The following is a 20,939-nucleotide window of genomic DNA, read 5'->3' on the forward strand; positions in this document are numbered from 1 at the left end:
ATCAAAGACCTCAAAATTTAAATTTAGAGATTAAAGTCGTAAATTAACAAGATTAAAGTCGTACATTTACGAGATTAAAGTCGTACATTTACGAGATTAAACTGAACATGGACAAACATGGAGCATCTTGTCCTAAAGGTTTCACTAATAAGGAAATAGGATACTTCCTTGTGTAGTCGGTAAAAACAGTTCAAGAGAAGTTTTCACTTCAACTTGTAAGACTTTGTTTATCTGTAAAATGATGAACAGGACACAAACTGGCTCTGCACATGAGACATTTCAACAAGGCAGACCGATAACAGACACAAATAGTTGTGTCGCTTATGCAGATATGAAACTACACATGCTTTTGGCACATCATCATCTTCACATTGTCTTAAAATATCAGCACCCTGAAAAGATACTGCAAGAAACTGAAGAAAGAGCCACACTGACTTGGAGGAAGTTGTCTGCAGAGGAAAATACTTTAAGAGTTCTACTTTCATCATTTTGCGCTGGCTGGTCTCGAACTCGTTAATTTACAAGATTATTCTCTTAAAAATGTTTTTTAGCGTGGCCCTAATCCAAAGTCTTTAGTCTCCACAACATTCTTGACAAACTGGTTAGTCTGGAGGGAAAGCAAGTGACATCGACTTGAACTCAACTTCTACATTGAATGACTTAACGTTTGCCAGGACAACAGCTTCCCAGCCTGGTATCAGTTCCCTTAAGCTATGTGTTTCATGAATGAATGTGAGCACTTGATGAACGAGCTTCTCTTGTAAAGTCATGTTAAACAACTGTTTCCTGTTAGTGGACGGGGGAATTAAACTTCATCAAAATAAGAACTAAATTTAAAAAATGCCAAGCCAGGTTACCTATAAAACATTAAAAAGATAATGTGGTCCTTTTATTAGGTTGTTATTTTCTTATTTTTCTTATGAGATAACTGTATGGGCGAACACCTTCACAATTTTGGTTGTTTTTTAAAATGTCATTACTATTTTTTTTTTTTGCCTTTTTTTTACAACCCAAGTTAAGCAGAGTTTTTTTTTTATCCATTTATAAAACTGGATATTAAACTTATTTCATCTCATGAGATTTAATTGATGCCAATCTTTGTGTTGCTCTGAAAGGCTTATTGTCTTATAGATAAATAGATAGATACTTTATAGATCCCGAGGGAAATTCAAAGCATTTAGAAATGTATTGAGAAACTTGAGAGTTGATAGACTCAAATAGTACTTTATTATTATTATTATTCAATCATTGTCTCGTGATCAAAAGCATTTTTACTCAGTACACAAACTGACACATGGCACGCCCTAAAGATCATCTAGAAGTAACGAAAGCACCTGGCTGGGTCACAAAACCTTGGGGCTGCATCATCATCACTGGAGCAGGCTGTGTGGCAAAAACGGTTGTATTCTGCACATTGACAACAGTGGGAGTTTTTTTACGATGTTTTAGCTCTCGATGCATTTGGCACCAGGAGCAACATCCGCAGAAACAAGCAACTGCAATGTCCTTACAGATGGAACCCTGCAGGAAAAAAACAAGGTGACAAAATATGAACCAGTGAAAATACAATATTGCTTTACTGTTACTCAACTTGTGGCATGAAATCCTGATGACATCAGCTCTGCATGCATCATACCTTGATACCATATCTGTTTCGCATTGCAACCCTCATTGACAGACCTGCAGGAGGCGCAAACAAAGGAATCCCACAGGCTGACAATATGGCGGGACCGCAGATGTCACATAATGGGAGACAATAGTTCTCTCCAAATCTCCCTGAGACAGTGCAGGCAAGGCAAGGAAAGCACCAGAAACCATAGCAACCTGAAGCAGAGCAATACAAACTCAATTATGCTGTTTGATACCATCAGGAAATGTCCTTTAATTGAAGAAACTCCAAATTTGACTTAAGTTATAAAAATTGATCCTTACAGGTGCTGACTTCCTCAAAGCAGTCACAGAGACCAGTTTCCCACTCCACCAGGGGTTGTGTTGCCATCTCTTGTTGGACAAATTAAACCACAGATAATAAACCTGTGAACACAAACATATTAGATGTTCAAGTTAAATCTGGCAGGAATTGGAGTACCAGTTAACTATAAGGTAATACGTTAAATATAAAATGAGAGGGACACCTGCAGGCTAGTTCAGGCAGTCAACTCGAGCTGAACTGGTTTCACACTTGACATGCATCATTATCCACAATCACCTGACAACACACCCTTCCAATTAGCTGTCTATTTAAGTTGCATGATTCGGTTTGACTCTGATTGTTTGGGTATTACATGTGGTGTCCCTCAGGGGTTAGTGTTGGGCCCAATATTATTACTCTGACCTGCACTAGTATAGCAAGCTTCCTCAGCCCCACCACCACCCCAGCATCCACCTGTAGGCTGTGTCTGGGGGTGTAAAGATATCATCCCATCCCATCCCATCATTTCTGCATGTAAATTAAAACTGAGGAGTGATTTGGTCGGAGCCTAGACGCCAAAACACAAACTATGTTCTACTGCAAAAATGACTTGATCGATACAAACGTGAGTTGTCTGACTAAATTCTTAATGTGATTTGATAGAACATATTTGATGTATAATATTGCTATTTTCATTAGTGACGACCCCTGACTGTGTCATTGCTCCTCCTGTTGCATTGTATCCCTTCCCACTCAGGTTGCCTTCAGGTAGTAAAAGGCAGAGCCTTTGTATTCCTGGGCAGACTGGGCCTTAGTATTTATTTAAGCTGGCTTCTCTGTCTCTGGATGCATCTAAACCATACTGCACAAAACCTGGAAGTTAGTATCCATGCTGAAATGTTCAGTATACTGAGGCGTACCCAAAAATGCATACTGAATTACCTTAAGCGTTCAGTCGACTGAAAAGTACGCACTGCATACTGAACTGTGGCTTTTTGGATAGGGCCCATATCTCTCTCTCCTGTCAACACTAACTTTGGTTTGTGGTCTTTCTTTTGCCTCCACAACACCACACACATTCACCATTGCAAACACCACTGATTAACAGACGGCATATTCTTTTATGAGGATGTTTTGCTTTAGTTTTCAAAGAATTATTGCTTAAATAAGACTACAGTAAGACTGTGTGTTCTCCCAGTTTGTCCAGCTCACTGAGCCTGGGTTGTGACTGCGACAAAATACCGGCCATATTAGCTTGAAAATCTTTTATATAAACCTCCCAGTGCTTTGTTCAAGTTCAGTTACATGAATCATGATGACCCGTTCTTCTGTCACAAAACTTCTTTTTTTATCCCCAGAAGACCTAATAGTGCAGGAAATTATCGGAGCTCAGTAAACCGGGTTTTCCTTCTACTAATAAATCGTGACATTTCCAGGATGCTAAATACATTCTGAATAATTATTTTAGCACCATTGTTCAAAATAATTTGCACTTCATCCTCTTTGTTTAACAGAACTTTTGAAGCAGTGAGAGATACATTTACATATAAACAAATGTGTTAAATGAAGAGGTGACTGTTTGAAGAAAGGAGCATAATGGTATTGTTATTTATATAAACTCCACTTGCTGCTATCATTTTCTTATTTAAAAGTTCAGGTTTTCCTACTTTAGGGAACAAGGTACCACCTCAAATATTACAGTGGTTAAAAAAAATTAACCACCAGCTGGTTGTTGTATGTGGCTGCCTGCTTCAACATATCCTAGTCTGTGGTGCAGAGGAGGCCCCCTCTGGCCATGCCCTTATCTGTTTCTGAACCGGTTTGGTGACTTGGTGAACCGGTTTGGTTCACCTTCCATTTTTTTCTACTTTAGAGAACAAGGTACCATGTTTAATAAATACAGCATATGGTGAATAAAAGAAAGCTCTTCCTCATAACTTGGAAATTCTCTGAATTGATGTGCAGGTTTAAGGTTTAATTTGGTGAAAAAAAAAGTGTCCAAGTACAACAGCACTGATACTTGATATGAGAATTTAATTAATAAGAAGTCCTGTTGAGAAGAATCGCCTGAGGCAAGTCTCATGAGCAGGGATACATAACGTGTGTAAAAGTGTTTTAACTTCTAGTTCATTTGACATTCACATAGAAATGAAATCCTCACTGAGATCTCTATCATTTTCACACACTTTGATACTTAAAAATGTTAAAATAAATGAAGACACTTAAAGTAAACATTTTATCCCCATGAAGCATCATCTTTAGTTTCCTAATCCCACACTCTGTCCCATTCTCAATAACATTAGCTGTAAAGACACAGTTTACCTGCAATACAAACTAACTTACATCATTGAGAGTTTACCCAGGATGCCCCTGTTTTTAACCAGAGGTCGGTTTTATCCTAAAAAAAAAGCGCCTTAAGGCTGTGTTACGAAGAAAAATAAAATCTTTATTTCAGTCTGTACAAACTTAACCTTTCATTATTCCTCAAGTTTTACTTTCAAAGCAATATCAGATCAACTTTTCATTGAACATTTGGGGTAAAAGTATTTTTAGAAGAACTCTGAGGTCTTACCTGAGTGAGTGGCACACCTGGTTGGCAGCTCTGAAGAGTAAATGAAACCTACAGGGATGTTACTGGATTAGGAGTGGCATCTCGGGCATCTCCGAAAAAATGCTGCTAAACCTGAACCAATCAGCATGAAGAGAAGAAATGACAGTCGAAGACAGGCGCTAGATTATTTAAGATTTGTACTTAGATTTATTTTATTTTTTTTACTTGTTTATGTTAAAATTATGTTCTTAGTATCTTATTGTCATGTGATATGGCTCGAGGTCCTAATTTTAGAATTTGTCTTTGACATTTTTAGCTATTTATATGTTTTGTGAAAGAGAAGTCTTTAACTTACAGTTCTTTTATTTTCTCAGGTACTACAAATATCACATTTTAAATGACATTGGATTGGTGAATTTATAAATTAGTTAAGTCAAGTCACATTTATTTATTAAGCACATTTAAAAACAGCAACAGCTGACCAAAGTGCTGTACCATGCATTAAAGAAACAACATGAGTTCACAACATCCACAAGAAAGAGAGAAATATATACAGTATGTATTTATGTATACACATATAAAGAAAAGATATATAAAGAAAAAAAGAAAGCAACAAAGGGAACCTGAAAGAAATGGTCTATTCAGGATCAGAGGACTCAAATGCTAACATGTAAAAATATGTTTTGAGTCAACAGAGGATGCAGACCTGATGGGACGAGGGAGGCTGTTCCACAGTTTAGGGGCTTTAACTGAAAAAGCACAATTTCCCTTTAGCTTGAACCGTGAGCGGGGGACAGCCAGGAGGCCCATGTCTGATGATAACGGTAAGAATTATAAAAAGTGAGGAACAGATTAAGTTGGACTTTTACACTAAAGCCCGGCTCACTCTGCAGGATCATCGGGCTGATTTGAGCTCCGATTCTTACCGACAATCGCAGCGTCGCTCCCGACTCGAGGCTGCTCAGACCCGATTCTCTGCTCAGATTATCTCGTAGTGTGAGCAGTCCAAAGATCCAATCTTAACGTCCCCGATCTGCCTGCCGATCGTCGGGGACGCCCCGATTTATTTCAAACATGTTTGATATTTAGAATTTAAAATCCTGACGATTACGTCATGACAGGGTCCAGCAGAAGTTGTGTGTGACTACAATATAATCACCAGAGACAAGGGAGGACTGTCGTCATGGCGACCAGCGGCAGGACGCAACCCGGCGTTTTTTCTTTGTTTTACTTTTCAGTACAGATCATCAGTGCAGCACTTTTCTGAAACTTGTCTCCATATATCTACGATTGTATCAACTTTTCTATATCCTACAACAACTTCCACTTCCTTCTCTTTCACCAACCGTCGTCCGTTGTTTTTTTAAAATGAAACTTTACTAACAATTGTCAACGCTCCGTCCCGATTTCACTCGTACAGTGTGAGCACGTCGATCTCAAGATCTGGTCGGACGTCGTAAACGATTCAGTCGTACAGTGTGAGCTGACATGCCACCCCGACTTTTGAACAATCGGGGAAGAATGGCACAGTGTGAGCCCGACTTAAGACTTCTCTTAATATGGCTGCAGCCTGACAGACTGGTGTCCTCACTCTTTAACTCCGTCATAACTTCAGCACTCTGTCAAATCTGACTCTTAACTTAATATTTCATAATTTCTGTCGTCTTCAGCGTGAATCCATATTATTCTTGGAGCACTTATCAGATATATTTTCCGTGCTTCATGCAGGGTCGTGGCATTAAGCTCCTGCAGCCGGTGAAGCCTCGTCAGCGTGCTTCAGACAGTGAGGACGAGGACGAAGGCTCCTCTGCAGCGATAGCACAGCTCAGTGTGGACGGCCTCAGCTCTCAGGAGGTGATGGGGGCTCAGGTGTTCCTGGATGAGAAGGGCTTCCTGCACTGGCCCGTTCTCTTCCTCTATCCAGAACACCAGCAGAGTGACTTCATCTCTGCCTTCTGTGAGAACAGCTGGTAAACTGCTCGTCTTCTTTTTACCTCAATTCATCTTGTTTGTTTGCATTTCTGTGCCTATTGTCACCAACATGTAGTCAGATCTTTTACAGCCAATCAGCCTATTTCAGAAGTTCTCATCTCTCTCTTTCATCTGACAAAATCTTCATGTATGCGTTACTTGTTTTAACAATCACCTTTTTTCTCTCTTGCTCCAGTTTTATGGATCACATCGCGGTCATGTTTGGAGAGGAACTTCCACCTTGGGATGCGGACAGAAAATACCACCCGCAAAACCTTCAGGTTTGTGTGTTCTGCCTTAATTTGATTGGTCCCTCATCGTAAATACTGCAAGACATGACATGAATTAAAGTGTTAAGACATTTACACAGCATCATCCTAGAGATGTCAACAGAAGGTGTCATTTTTCACTCTTCAGTTCTGAACCATGAAATTTGTGGAATCATCTTTTCCTTACAAACGATAGCAGGGGAACATGCTGAATTCATAAAAGAATATCAGTAAGAGTCAAATGTTTTATTTCACTACCAAACACAGGACAGTTTTCCTGATGATTAAAATAATAAGTACTTGATTTTCAATCCTAATCATCTATATTTGACTCTTTCCAGCTGTACTTTGAAGATGGAAAGACGGAGACACTCTACCAAGTCAACCCACAGACGTCGCTTTTGAAAGTGCTGCAGCATAAAAGGTACAGTTAAAGTCAGGGCTGCTAACGTTTATCATTGTTGTTAGCATTGTTTACCTGCTGAGAATTTTGAATGTATTGTGCTCTTTTGTCGCTGTGTCTGAGTGTTTTCCTACCTTTAGATTAGTCTGTTTGGAATTTCATTTGAACCAATAAGGAAATGGGTCACCTGGGAAGTTCCCTCGTTGGCGGCTTGCTGTCTAAGTTTCCTTTAACGTACTTCTTTGACACTCATGGACATCCTTCTTTCACATCTTGCTTGTTGTTTTTGTTTTTGGTCAACAGGTTTTTTGTCAAAGGAGGAACTCCGAGCTTCATCGTTGTGGTGAACGGCTCACCTTTCACCAAACAGTTTTTAACAGGAAAGAAAACACAAGAACTGTAAAGACACAGGTCTCCAAAATCCTGAACTTTGGAAACACCAGAGGACTCACTTTGTTCTTGAAAAAGAGACACCGGCAAGGCAAGCATGTATGTCTGTCTTTGCAGAGAGCAGTGCATGCTGTTCTACATTAAATATAAGTGTAAATGGTTACAACATGGACCATCGTGGATTTGTTGTTTTTTATTGACAGAAAAATAAATTTAAAACAGATTTAAAACAGAAGGATTTTTTTATTGAAGTGCTTAATCAGAGAAACTGAAATGACCAGAAATCAATTAAAGAGATAAAATCTACAAACTGAATGTTTACAAATTGATTGTAATTTCTGTCAGTGCTTTTAAAAAGAACACAAATATATAACATGAAAAACGACGAAGAAACACCCAGAGTGCTCTTACTTCACATCAAAGACCTCAAAATTTAAATTTAGAGATTAAAGTCGTAAATTAACAAGATTAAAGTCGTACATTTACGAGATTAAAGTCGTACATTTACGAGATTAAACTGAACATGGACAAACATGGAGCATCTTGTCCTAAAGGTTTCACTAATAAGGAAATAGGATACTTCCTTGTGTAGTCGGTAAAAACAGTTCAAGAGAAGTTTTCACTTCAACTTGCAAGACTTTGTTTATCTGTAAAATGATGAACAGGACACAAACTGGCTCTGCACATGAGACATTTCAACAAGGCAGACCGATAACAGACACAAATAGTTGTGTCGCTTATGCAGATATGAAACTACACATGCTTTTGGCACATCATCATCTTCACATTGTCTTAAAATATCAGCACCCTGAAAAGATACTGCAAGAAACTGAAGAAAGAGCCACACTGACTTGGAGGAAGTTGTCTGCAGAGGAAAATACTTTAAGAGTTCTACTTTCATCATTTTGCGCTGGCTGGTCTCGAACTCGTTAATTTACAAGATTATTCTCTTAAAAATGTTTTTTAGCGTGGCCCTAATCCAAAGTCTTTAGTCTCCACAACATTCTTGACAAACTGGTTAGTCTGGAGGGAAAGCAAGTGACATCGACTTGAACTCAACTTCTACATTGAATGACTTAACGTTTGCCAGGACAACAGCTTCCCAGCCTGGTATCAGTTCCCTTAAGCGTGTCATGTGTTTCATGAATGAATGTGAGCACTTGATGAACGAGCTTCTCTTGTAAAGTCATGTTAAACAACTGTTTCCTGTTAGTGGACGGGGGAATTAAACTTCATCAAAATAAGAACTAAATTTAAAAAATGCCAAGCCAGGTTACCTATAAAACATTAAAAAGATAATGTGGTCCTTTTATTAGGTTGTTATTTTCTTATTTTTCTTATGAGATAACTGTATGGGCGAACACCTTCAAAATTTTGGTTGTTTTTTAAAATGTCATTACTATTTTTTTTTTTTGCCTTTTTTTTACAACCCAAGTTAAGCAGAGTTTTTTTTTTATCCATTTATAAAACTGGATATTAAACTTATTTCATCTCATGAGATTTAATTGATGCCAATCTTTGTGTTGCTCTGAAAGGCTTATTGTCTTATAGATAAATAGATAGATACTTTATAGATCCCGAGGGAAATTCAAAGCATTTAGAAATGTATTGAGAAACTTGAGAGTTGATAGACTCAAATAGTACTTTATTATTATTATTATTCAAATCATTGTCTCATGATCAAAAGCATTTTTACTCAGTACACAAACTGACACATGGCACGCCCTAAAGATCATCTAGAAGTAACGAAAGCACCTGGCTGGGTCACAAAACCTGGCTGGGTCACAAAACCTGGCTGGGTCACAAAACCTTGGGGCTGCATCATCATCACTGGAGCAGGCTGTGTGGCAAAAACGGTTGTATTCTGCACATTGACAACAGTGGGAGTTTTTTTACGATGTTTTAGCTCTCGATGCATTTGGCACCAGGAGCAACATCCGCAGAAACAAGCAACTGCGATGTCCTTACAGATGGAACCCTGCAGGAAAAAAACAAGGTGACAAAATATGAACCAGTGAAAATACAATATTGCTTTACTGTTACTCAACTTGTGGCATGAAATCCTGATGACATCAGCTCTGCATGCATCATACCTTGATACCATATCTGTTTCGCATTGCAACCCTCATTGACAGACCTGCAGGAGGCGCAAACAAAGGAATCCCACAGGCTGACAATATGGCGGGACCGCAGATGTCACATAATGGGAGACAATAGTTCTCTCCAAATCTCCCTGAGACAGTGCAGGCAAGGCAAGGAAAGCACCAGAAACCATAGCAACCTGAAGCAGAGCAATACAAACTCAATTATGCTGTTTGATACCATCAGAAATGACCTTTAATTGAAGAAACTCCAAATTTGACTTAAGTTATAAAAATTGATCCTTACAGGTGCTGACTTCCTCAAAGCAGTCACAGAGACCAGTTTCCCACTCCACCAGGGGTTGTGTTGCCATCTCTTGTTGGACAAATTAAACCACAGATAATAAACCTGTGAACACAAACATATTAGATGTTCAAGTTAAATCTGGCAGGAATTGGAGTACCAGTTAACTATAAGGTAATACGTTAAATATAAAATCAGAGGGACGCCTGCAGGCTAGTTCAGGCAGTCAACTCGAGCTGAACTGGTTTCACACTTGACATGCATCATTATCCACAATCACCTGACAACACACCCTTCCAATTAGCTGTCTATTTAAGTTGCATGATTCGGTTTGACTCTGATTGTTTGGGTATTACATGTGGTGTCCCTCAGGGGTTAGTGTTGGGCCCAATATTATTACTCTGACCTGCACTAGTATAGCAAGCTTCCTCAGCCCCACCACCACCCCAGCATCCACCTGTAGGCTGTGTCTGGGGGTGTAAAGATATCATCCCATCCCATCCCATCATTTCTGCATGTAAATTAAAACTGAGGAGTGATTTGGTCGGAGCCTAGACGCCAAAACACAAACTATGTTCTACTGCAAAAATGACTTGATCGATACAAACGTGAGTTGTCTGACTAAATTGTTAATGTGATTTGATAGAACATATTTGATGTATAATATTGCTATTTTCATTAGTGACGACCCCTGACTGTGTCATTGCTCCTCCTGTTGCATTGTATCCCTTCCCACTCAGGTTGCCTTCAGGTAGTAAAAGGCAGAGCCACTTAATTGTATTCCTGGGCAGACTGGGCCTTAGTATTTATTTAAGCTGGCTTCTCTGTCTCTGGATGCATCTAAACCATACTGCACAAAACCTGGAAGTTAGTATCCATGCTGAAATGTTCAGTATACTGAGGCGTACCCAAAAATGCATACTGAATTACCTTAAGCGTTCAGTCGACTGAAAAGTACGCACTGCATACTGAACTGTGGCTTTTTGGATAGGGCCCATATCTCTCTCTCCTGTCAACACTAACTTTGGTTTGTGGTCTTTCTTTTGCCTCCACAACACCACACACATTCACCATTGCAAACACCACTGATTAACAGACGGCATATTCTTTTATGAGGATGTTTTGCTTTAGTTTTCAAAGAATTATTGCTTAAATAAGACTACAGTAAGACTGTGTGTTCTCCCAGTTTGTCCAGCTCACTGAGCCTGGGTTGTGACTGCGACAAAATACCGGCCATATTAGCTTGAAAATCTTTTATATAAACCTCCCAGTGCTTTGTTCAAGTTCAGTTACATGAATCATGATGACCCGTTCTTCTGTCACAAAACTTCTTTTTTTATCCCCAGAAGACCTAATAGTGCAGGAAATTATCGGAGCTCAGTAAACCGGGTTTTCCTTCTACTAATAAATCGTGACATTTCCAGGATGCTAAATACATTCTGAATAATTATTTTAGCACCATTGTTCAAAATAATTTGCACTTCATCCTCTTTGTTTAACAGAACTTTTGAAGCAGTGAGAGATACATTTACATATAAACAAATGTGTTAAATGAAGAGGTGACTGTTTGAAGAAAGGAGCATAATGGTATTGTTATTTATATAAACTCCACTTGCTGCTATCATTTTTTTATTTAAAAGTTCAGGTTTTCCTACTTTAGGGAACAAGGTACCACCTCAAATATTACAGTGGTTAAAAAAAATTAACCACCAGCTGGTTGTTGTATGTGGCTGCCTGCTTCAACATATCCTAGTCTGTGGTGCAGAGGAGGCCCCCTCTGGCCATGCCCTTATCTGTTTCTGAACCGGTTTGGTGACTTGGTGAACCGGTTTGGTTCACCTTCCATTTTTTTCTACTTTAGAGAACAAGGTACCATGTTTAATAAATACAGCATATGGTGAATAAAAGAAAGCTCTTCCTCATAACTTGGAAATTCTCTGAATTGATGTGCAGGTTTAAGGTTTAATTTGGTGAAAAAAAAAGTGTCCAAGTACAACAGCACTGATACTTGATATGAGAATTTAATTAATAAGAAGTCCTGTTGAGAAGAATCGCCTGAGGCAAGTCTCATGAGCAGGGATACATAACGTGTGTAAAAGTGTTTTAACTTCTAGTTCATTTGACATTCACATAGAAATGAAATCCTCACTGAGATCTCGATCATTTTCACACACTTTGATACTTAAAAATGTTAAAATAAATGAAGACACTTAAAGTAAACATTTTATCCCCATGAAGCATCATCTTTAGTTTCCTAATCCCACACTCTGTCCCATTCTCAATAACATTAGCTGTAAAGACACAGTTTACCTGCAATACAAACTAACTTACATCATTGAGAGTTTACCCAGGATGCCCGTTTTTAACCAGAGGTCGGTTTTATCCTAAAAAAAAAGCACCTTAAGGCTGTGTTACGAAGAAAAATAAAATCTTTATTTCAGTCTGTACAAACTTAACCTTTCATTATTCCTCAAGTTTTACTTTAAAAGCAATATCAGATCAACTTTTCATTGAACATTTGGGGTAAAAGTATTTTTAGAAGAACTCTGAGGTCTTACCTGAGTGAGTGGCACACCTGGTTGGCAGCTCTGAAGAGTAAATGAAACCTACAGGGATGTTACTGGATTAGGAGTGGCATCTCGGGCATCTCCGAAAAAATGCTGCTAAACCTGAACCAATCAGCATGAAGAGAAGAAATGACAGTCGAAGACAGGCGCTAGATTATTTAAGATTTGTACTTAGATTTTTTTTTTTTTTTTTACTTGTTTATGTTAAAATTATGTTCTTAGTATCTTATTGTCATGTGATATGGCTCGAGGTCCTAATTTTAGAATTTGTCTTTGACATTTTTAGCTATTTATATGTTTTGTGAAAGAGAAGTCTTTAACTTACAGTTCTTTTATTTTCTCAGGTACTACAAATATCACATTTTAAATTACATTGGATTGGTGAATTTATAAATTAGTTAAGTCAAGTCACATTTATTTATTAAGCACATTTAAAAACAGCAACAGCTGACCAAAGTGCTGTACCATGCATTAAAGAAACAACATGAGTTCACAACATCCACAAGAAAGAGAGAAATATATACAGTATGTATTTATGTATACACATATAAAGAAAAGATATATAAAGAAAAAAAGAAAGCAACAAAGGGAACCTGAAAGAAACGGTCTATTCAGAATCAGAGGACTCAAATGCTAACATGTAAAAATATGTTTTGAGTCAACAGAGGATGCAGACCTGATGGGACGAGGGAGGCTGTTCCACAGTTTAGGGGCTTTAACTGAAAAAGCACAATTTCCCTTTAGCTTGAACCGTGAGCGGGGGACAGCCAGGAGGCCCATGTCTGATGATCTCCGGCGCCTAGATGAGGTGTACGGCCTGAGGAGGTCAGCGATGTATAAGGGGGCCATGCCATTCAGGGCTTTAAAAACAAACAACGCAATCTTGGCAGCCAATGAAGGGACGCTAGGACAGGACTGATATGCTCCCTCTTCCTGGATCTAGTCAGCCGCCTTGCTGCAGCATTTTGGACCAGCTGCTGACGGGACAGGGACAACTTGCTTATCCCAGTAAATAAAGAATTACAGTCGTCAAGCCGGGATGAAATGAGCACATGGGTGACGTCACTGAAAGAGAGGATGGGTTTTAACTTGGAAATTGTACGGCGCTGAAAGAAAATTTGTTGTTGTTTTTTTAAATACTGTATTTAGAGCTTTTTCTTTTTTTTACAATACAGACATACAAGATAGACAAGAACACCCAGCAGTAACACAGAAGATGATGGAAAGAAAAGCAAAAAGAGAAGCAAGGGGCACACATCTAGATGTCCAAAGCTGACAGCAAGAACTAATTCAAAAAGAGACTGCCCCTCTTTTAAAAACACTCCTGGGTAGAAAACAAACAAAACACTAAACAAAAACACACATGTAGGTGGGAGTCAATCAGAATCATCAGTCATTATGCCAAATAAGGAAGAGTTTCCACATAATATAGACATAACATAGCAGCACAGACCATAATGAATACATTTAAGTTTTATCCAACAACATCAGAAAGGGTTTCCACACCTTAATGAAATAACCATCAGAGTTCTGCTTGCTAAAGTGAATCTGCTCCATCTTAGCAATAAGAAGCATTTCATTGAGCCACCTTTTGAAACATGGGGGTGTTGTAGACTTACAGCTTAGCAATATACATTTTTTAGCTGCAACCATGCCTGCATTGAGAGCATGTTTTTGGTGAGAGGGAAAGGGCCTTGTCACGTCAGAGCTGCCGAAAATTGCCAAGTTGAAGTCTGGCTGAATATTTGTTTCATATTGTTTGGAAAACCAATTAAATATTTCACTCCAGAACTTACTTAGTACTGGACAATGCCACAACAAGTGTGATAGTGAACCTTCTGCAGTACCACACCTATCACACAAGGGGGAGACTGAATCAAAAATTTGACTTAGTCTAGTTTTAGAATAATGCAGTCTATGGATAACTTTGAACTGAATTAACCTATACCTAGAGTTTAAAGAACAGCTCTTTATAGACAAGCCCTCCTCCCACAGTTCATCTGACACTGGGAACCCTAGTTCTTCAGCCCAGGCCTCCTTGAGATGACTTGCACTCACTGGTAAAAACAGATACAAAGCGGGAGACCAGATGTTTGGATTTGAAATAAGGATATCATAAAACATTTGGCTCTTTGGTTTATTTATAAACTGTGGGATTGACTCCTGTATAAAGTGCCTGACTTGAAGGTAACGGTAGAATGGTAGAAATCCTGAACTTTGGAAACACCAGAGGACTCACTTTGTTCTTGAAAAAGAGACACCGGCAAGGCAAGCATGTATGTCTGTCTTTGCAGAGAGCAGTGCATGCTGTTCTACATTAAATATAAGTGTAAATGGTTACAACATGGACCATCGTGGATTTGTTGTTTTTTATTGACAAAAAAATAAATTCCAGATTTAAAACAGAAGGATTTTTTTATTGAAGTGCTTAATCAGAGAAATTGTAATTTCTGTCAGTGCTTTTAAAAAGAACACAAATATATAACATGAAAAACGACAAGAAACACCCAGAGCGCTCTTACTTCACATCAAAGACCTCAAAATTTAAATTTAGAGATTAAAGTCGTAAATTAACAAGATTAAAGTCGTACATTTACGAGATTAAACTAAACATGGACAAACATGGAGCATCTTGTCCTAAAGGTTTCACTAATAAGGAAATAGGATACTTCCTTGTGTAGTCGGTAAAAACAGTTAGTTCAAGAGAAGTTTTCACTTCAACTTGCAAGACTTTGTTTATCTGTAAAATGATGAACAGGACACAAACTGGCTCTGCACATGAGACATTTCAACAAGGCAGACCGATAACAGACACAAATAGTTGTGTCGCTTATGCAGATATGAAACTACACATGCTGTTGGCACATCATCATCTTCACATTGTCTTAAAATATCAGCACCCTGAAAAGATACTGCAAGGAACTGAAGAAAGAGCCACACTGACTTGGAGGAAGTTGTCTGCAGAGGAAAATACTTTAAGAGTTCTACTTTCATCATTTTGCGCTGGCTGGTCTCGAACTCGTTAATTTACAAGATTATTCTCTTAAAAATGTTTTTTAGCGTGGCCCTAATCCAAAGTCTTTAGTCTCCACAACATTCTTGACAAACTGGTTAGTCTGGAGGGAAAGCAAGTGACATCGACTTGAACTCAACTTCTACATTGAATGACTTAACGTTTGCCAGGACAACAGCTTCCCAGCCTGGTATCAGTTCCCTTAAGCTATGTGTTTCATGAATGAATGTGAGCACTTGATGAACGAGCTTCTCTTGTAAAGTCATGTTAAACAACTGTTTCCTGTTAGTGGACGGGGGAATTAAACTTCATCAAAATAAGAACTAAATTTAAAAAATGCCAAGCCAGGTTACCTATAAAACATTAAAAAGATAATGTGGTCCTTTTATTAGGTTGTTATTTTCTTATTTTTCTTATGAGATAACTGTATGGGCGAACACCTTCACAATTTTGGTTGTTTTTTAAAATGTCATTACTATTTATTTTTTTTGCCTTTTTTTTACAACCCAAGTTAAGCAGAGTTTTTTTTTTTATCCATTTATAAAACTGGATATTAAACTTATTTCATCTCATGAGATTTTATTGATGCCAATCTTTGTGTTGCTCTGAAAGGCTTATTGTCTTATAGATAAATAGATAGATACTTTATAGATCCGAGGGAAATTCAAAGCATTTAGAAATGTATTGAGAAACTTGAGAGTTGATAGACTCAAATAGTACTTTATTATTATTATTATTCAAATCATTGTCTCGTGATCAAAAGCATTTTTACTCAGTCTAGTTGGTCTAAATGAGTGACACGCCGGCTGCACACAAGACAAGGATTTTTTATTTTGTCTTTGGTCTAAGAACACAAACTGACACATGGCACGCCCTAAAGATCATCTAGATGTAACGAAAGCACCTTGCTGGGTCACAAAACCTTGCTGGGTCACAAAACCTTGCTGGGTCACAAAACCTTGCTGGGTCACAAAACCTTGGGGCTGCATCATCATCACTGGAGCAGGCTGTGTGGCAAAAACGGTTGTATTCTGCACATTGACGACAGTGGGAGTCTTTTTACGATGTTTTAGCTCTCGATGCATTTGACACCAGGAGCAACATCCGCAGAAACAAGCAACTGCGATGTCCTTACAGATGGAACCCTGCAGGAAAAAACAATGTGACAAAATATAAACCAGTGTAAATACAATATTGCTTTACTGTTGCTCAACTTGTGCCATGAAATCCTGATGACATCAGCTCTGCATGCATCATACCTTGATACCATATCTGTTTCGCATTGCAACCCTCATTGACAGACCTGCAGGAGGCGCAAACAAAGGAATCGCACAGGCTGCAAATATGGCGGGAACGCAGATGTCACATAATGGGAGACAATAGTTCTCTCCAAATCTCCCTGAGACAGTGCAGGCAAGGCAAGGAAAGCACCAGAAACCATAGCAACCTGAAGCAGAGCAATACAAACTCAATTATGCTGTTTGATACCATCAGAAATGACCTTTAATTGAAGAAAATCCAAATTTGACTTAAGTTATAAAAATTGATCCTTACAGGTGCTGACTTCCTCAAAGCAGTCACAGAGACCAGTTTCCCACTCCACCAGGGGTTGTGTTGCCATCTCTTGTTGGACAAATTAAACCACAGATAATAAACCTGTGAACACAAACATATTAGATGTTCAAGTTAAACCTGGCAGGAATTGGAGTACCAGTTAACTATAAGGTAATACGTTAAATATAAAATGAGAGGGACGCCTGCAGGCTAGTTCAGGCAGTCAACTCGAGCTGAACTGGTTTCACACTTGACATGCATCATTATCCACAATCACCTGACAACACACCCTTCCAATTAGCTGTCTATTTAAGTTGCACGATTCGGTTTGACTCTGATTGTCTGAGGTATTACCTCAGGGGTTAGTGTTGGGCCCAATATTATTACTCTGACCTGCACTAATATAGCAAGCTTCCTCAGCCCCACCACCACCCCAGCATCCACCTGTAGGCTGTGTCTGGGGGTGTAAAGATATCATCCCATCCCATCCCATCGTTTCTGCATGTAAATTAAAACTGAGGAGTGATTTGGTCGGAGCCTAGACGCCAAAACACAAACTATGTTCTACTGCAAAAATGACTTGATCGATACAAACGTGAGTTGTCTGACTAAATTGTTAATGCAATTTGATAGAACATATTTGATGTATAATATTGCTATTTTCATTAGTGACGACCCCTGACTGTGTCATTGCTCCTCCTGTTGCATTGTATCCCTTCCCACTCAGGTTGCCTTCAGGTAGTAAAAGGCAGAGCCACTTAATTGTATTCCTGGGCAGACTGGGCCTTAGTATTTATTTAAGCTGGCTTCTCTGTCTCTGGATGCATCTAAACCATATTGCACAAAACCTGGAAGTTAGTATCCATGCTGACATGTTCAGTATACTGAGGCGTACCCAAAAATGCATACTGAATTACCTTAAGGGTTCAGTCGACTGAAAAGTACGCACTGCATACTGAACTGTGGCTTTTTGGATAGGGCCCATATCTCTCTCTCCTGTCAACACTAACTTTGGTTTGTGGTCTTTCTTTTGCCTCCACAACACCACACACATTCACCATTGCAAACACCACCGATTAACAGACGGCATATTCTTTTATGAGGATGTTCTGCTTTAGTTTTCAAAGAATTATTGCTTAAATAAGACTACAGTAAGACTGTGTGTTCTCCCAGTTTGTCCAGCTCACTGAGCCTGGGTTGTGACTTTCAACTTACAGATGAAATTCAAGGGAACTGTTTTGTGAGAGAACAGCAGCACAACTTAAAAAGGAAGAAAGAAATGAACAATAAAGAAAAAAAGCAGCAACCGACAAAATACCGGCCATATTAGGAAGAACAGCTTGAAAATCTTTTATATAAACCTCCCAGTGCTTTGTTCAAGTTCAGTTACATGTATCATGATGACCCGTTCTTCTGTCACAAAACTTCTTTTTTTATCCCCAGAAGACCTAATAGTGCAGGAAATTATCGGAGCTCAATAAACTGGGTTTTCCTTCTACTAATAAATCGTGACATTTCCAGGATGCTAAATACATTCTGAATAATTATTTTAGCACCATTGTTCAAAATAATTTGCACTTCATCCTCTTTGTTTAACAGAACTTTTGAAGCAGTGAGAGATACATTTACATATAAACAAATGTGTTAAATGAAGAGGTGACTGTTTGAAGAAAGGAGCATAATGGTATTGTTATTTATATAAACTCGACTTGCTGCTATCATTTTCTTATTTAAAAGTTCAGGTTTTCCTACTTTAGGGAACAAGGTACCACCTCAAATATTACAGTGGTTAAAAAAAATTAACCACCAGCTGGTTGTTGTATGTGGCTGCCTTCAACATATCCTAGTCTGTGGTGCAGAGGAGGCCCCCTCTGGCCATGCCCTTATTTGTTTCTGAACCGGTTTGGTTCACCTTCCATTGTTTTCTACTTTAGAGAACAAGGTACCATGTTTAATAAATACAGCATATGGTGAATAAAAGAAAGCTCTTCCTCATAACTTGGAAATTCTCTGAATTGATGTGCAGGTTTAAGGTTTAATTTGGTGATAAAAAAAGTGTCCAAGTACAACAGCACTGATACTTGATATGAGAATTTAATTAATAAGACGTCCTGTTGAGAAGCTTAAGCAAATGTTGTTTCAGTCAACTATCGCCTGAGGCAAGTTTCATGAGCAGGGATGCATAACGTGTGTAAAAGTGTTTTAACTTCTAGTTCATTTGACATTCACATAGAAATGAAATCCTCACTGAGATCTCGATCATTTTCACACACTTTGATACTTAAAAATGTTAAAATAAATGAAGACACTTAAAGTAAACATTTTATCCCCATGAAGCATCATCTTTAGTTTCCTAATCCCACACTCTGTCCCATTCTCAATAACATTAGCTGTAAAGACACAGTTTACCTGCAATACAAACTAACTTACATCATTGAGAGTTTACCCAGGATGCCCCTGTTTTTAACCAGAGGTCGGTTTTATCCTAAAAAAAAAGCGCCTTAAGGCTGTGTTACGAAGAAAAATAAAATCTTTATTTCAGTCTGTACAAACTTAACCTTTCATTATTCCTCAAGTTTTACTTTCAAAGCAATATCAGATCAACTTTTCATTGAACATTTGGGGTAAAAGTATTTTTAGAAGAACCCTGAGGTCTTACCTGAGTGAGTGGCACACCTGGTTGGCAGCTCTGAAGAGTAAATGAAACCTACAGGGATGTTACTGGATTAGGAGTGGCATCTCGGGCATCTCCGAAAAAAAAACCTGAACCAATCAGCATGAAGAGAAGAAATGACAGTCGAAGACAGACGCTAGATTATTTAAGATTTGTACTTAGATTTCTTTTCTTTTCTTTACTTGTTTATGTTAAAATTATGTTCTTAGTATCTTATTGTCATGTGATATGGCTCGAGGTCCTAATTTAAGAATTTGTCTTTGACATTTTTAGCTATTTATATGTTTTGTGAAAGAGAAGTCTTTAACTTACAGTTCTTTTATTTTCTCAGGTACTACAAATATCACATTTTAAATTACATTGGATTGGTGAATTTATAAATTAGTCAAGTCAAGTCACATTTATTTATTAAGCACATTTAAAAACAGCAACAGCTGACCAAAGTGCTGTACCATGCATTAAAGAAACAACATGAGTTCACAACATCCACAAGAAAGAGAGAAATATATACAGTATGTATTTATGTATACATATATAAAGAAAAGATATATAAAGAAAAAAAGAAAGCAACAAAGGGAACCTGAAAGAAATGGTCTATTCAGAATCAGAGGACTCAAATGCTAACATGTAAAAATATGTTTTGAGTCAACAGAGGATGCAGACCTGATGGGACGAGGGAGGCTGTTCCACAGTTTAGGGGCTTTAACTGAAAAAGCACAATTTCCCTTTAGCTTGAACCGTGAGCAGGGGACAGCCAGGAGGCCCATGTCTGATGATCTCCGGCGCCTAGATGAGGTGTACGGCCTGAGGAGGTCAGCGATGTATAAGGGGGCCATGCCATTCAGGGCTTTAAAAACAAACAACGCAATCTTGGCAGCCAATGAAGGGACGCTAGGACAGGACTGATATGCTCCCTCTTCCTGGATCTAGTCAGCCGCCTTGCTGCAGCATTTTGGACCAGCTGCTGACGGGACAGGGACAACTTGCTTATCCCAGTAAATAAAGAATTACAGTCGTCAAGCCGGGATGAAATGAGCACATGGGTGACGTCACTGAAAGAGAGGATGGGTTTTAACTTGGAAATTGTACGGCGCTGAAAGAAAATTTGTTGTTGTTTTTTTTAAATACTGTATTTAGAGCTTTTTCTTTTTTTGACAATACAGACATACAAGATAGACAAGAACACCCAGCAGTAACACAGAAGATGATGGAAAGAAAAGCAAAAAGAGAAGCAAGGGGCACACATCTAG

At 38.5% G+C, this 20,939-nt stretch overlaps 2 protein-coding genes and 2 long non-coding RNA genes across 5 annotated transcripts; 1 reads left to right on the forward strand and 3 right to left on the reverse strand.

The window, feature by feature from the left end:
• Window positions 1–1,040: 1,040 nt before the first annotated feature.
• Window positions 1,041–4,541, reverse strand: LOC110004800 (placenta-specific gene 8 protein-like). Its single transcript, XM_029282897.2, has 4 exons — window positions 4,485–4,541; window positions 1,933–2,034; window positions 1,637–1,824; window positions 1,041–1,521 (listed from the first exon to the last, which is right to left on the reverse strand). The coding sequence occupies exons 2-4, from the start codon at window positions 1,997–1,999 to the stop codon at window positions 1,312–1,314; spliced, it is 465 nt and encodes a 154-aa protein (XP_029138730.2). The 5' UTR covers window positions 2,000–2,034; window positions 4,485–4,541; the 3' UTR covers window positions 1,041–1,311.
• Window positions 4,542–6,131: 1,590 nt separating this feature from the next.
• Window positions 6,132–8,808, forward strand: LOC110004801 (tetratricopeptide repeat protein 4-like). Its single transcript, XM_020660304.3, has 4 exons — window positions 6,132–6,433; window positions 6,631–6,715; window positions 7,045–7,127; window positions 7,410–8,808. The coding sequence occupies exons 1-4, from the start codon at window positions 6,186–6,188 to the stop codon at window positions 7,507–7,509; spliced, it is 516 nt and encodes a 171-aa protein (XP_020515960.2). The 5' UTR covers window positions 6,132–6,185; the 3' UTR covers window positions 7,510–8,808.
• A 30-nt stretch (window positions 8,809–8,838) lies between these two features.
• Window positions 8,839–12,495, reverse strand: LOC136179385 (uncharacterized). Of its 2 annotated transcripts, XR_010666508.1 has the most exons (5): window positions 12,440–12,495; window positions 9,885–9,986; window positions 9,590–9,777; window positions 9,288–9,474; window positions 8,839–9,251 (listed from the first exon to the last, which is right to left on the reverse strand). It is a non-coding gene; the product is annotated as an uncharacterized lncRNA (long non-coding RNA). The 2 variants fall into 2 exon arrangements; XR_010666507.1 differs by having other exon boundaries at window positions 8,841–9,474; window positions 12,440–12,494.
• Window positions 12,496–15,096: 2,601 nt separating this feature from the next.
• Window positions 15,097–19,950, reverse strand: LOC136179386 (uncharacterized). Its single transcript, XR_010666509.1, has 5 exons — window positions 19,675–19,950; window positions 17,016–17,117; window positions 16,721–16,908; window positions 16,402–16,606; window positions 15,097–16,365 (listed from the first exon to the last, which is right to left on the reverse strand). It is a non-coding gene; the product is annotated as an uncharacterized lncRNA (long non-coding RNA).
• Window positions 19,951–20,939: the final 989 nt, after the last annotated feature.

Source organism: Labrus bergylta, chromosome 6 (genome assembly GCF_963930695.1).
Source record: "Labrus bergylta chromosome 6, fLabBer1.1, whole genome shotgun sequence".
Classification (NCBI taxonomy): domain Eukaryota; kingdom Metazoa; phylum Chordata; class Actinopteri; order Labriformes; family Labridae; genus Labrus; species Labrus bergylta.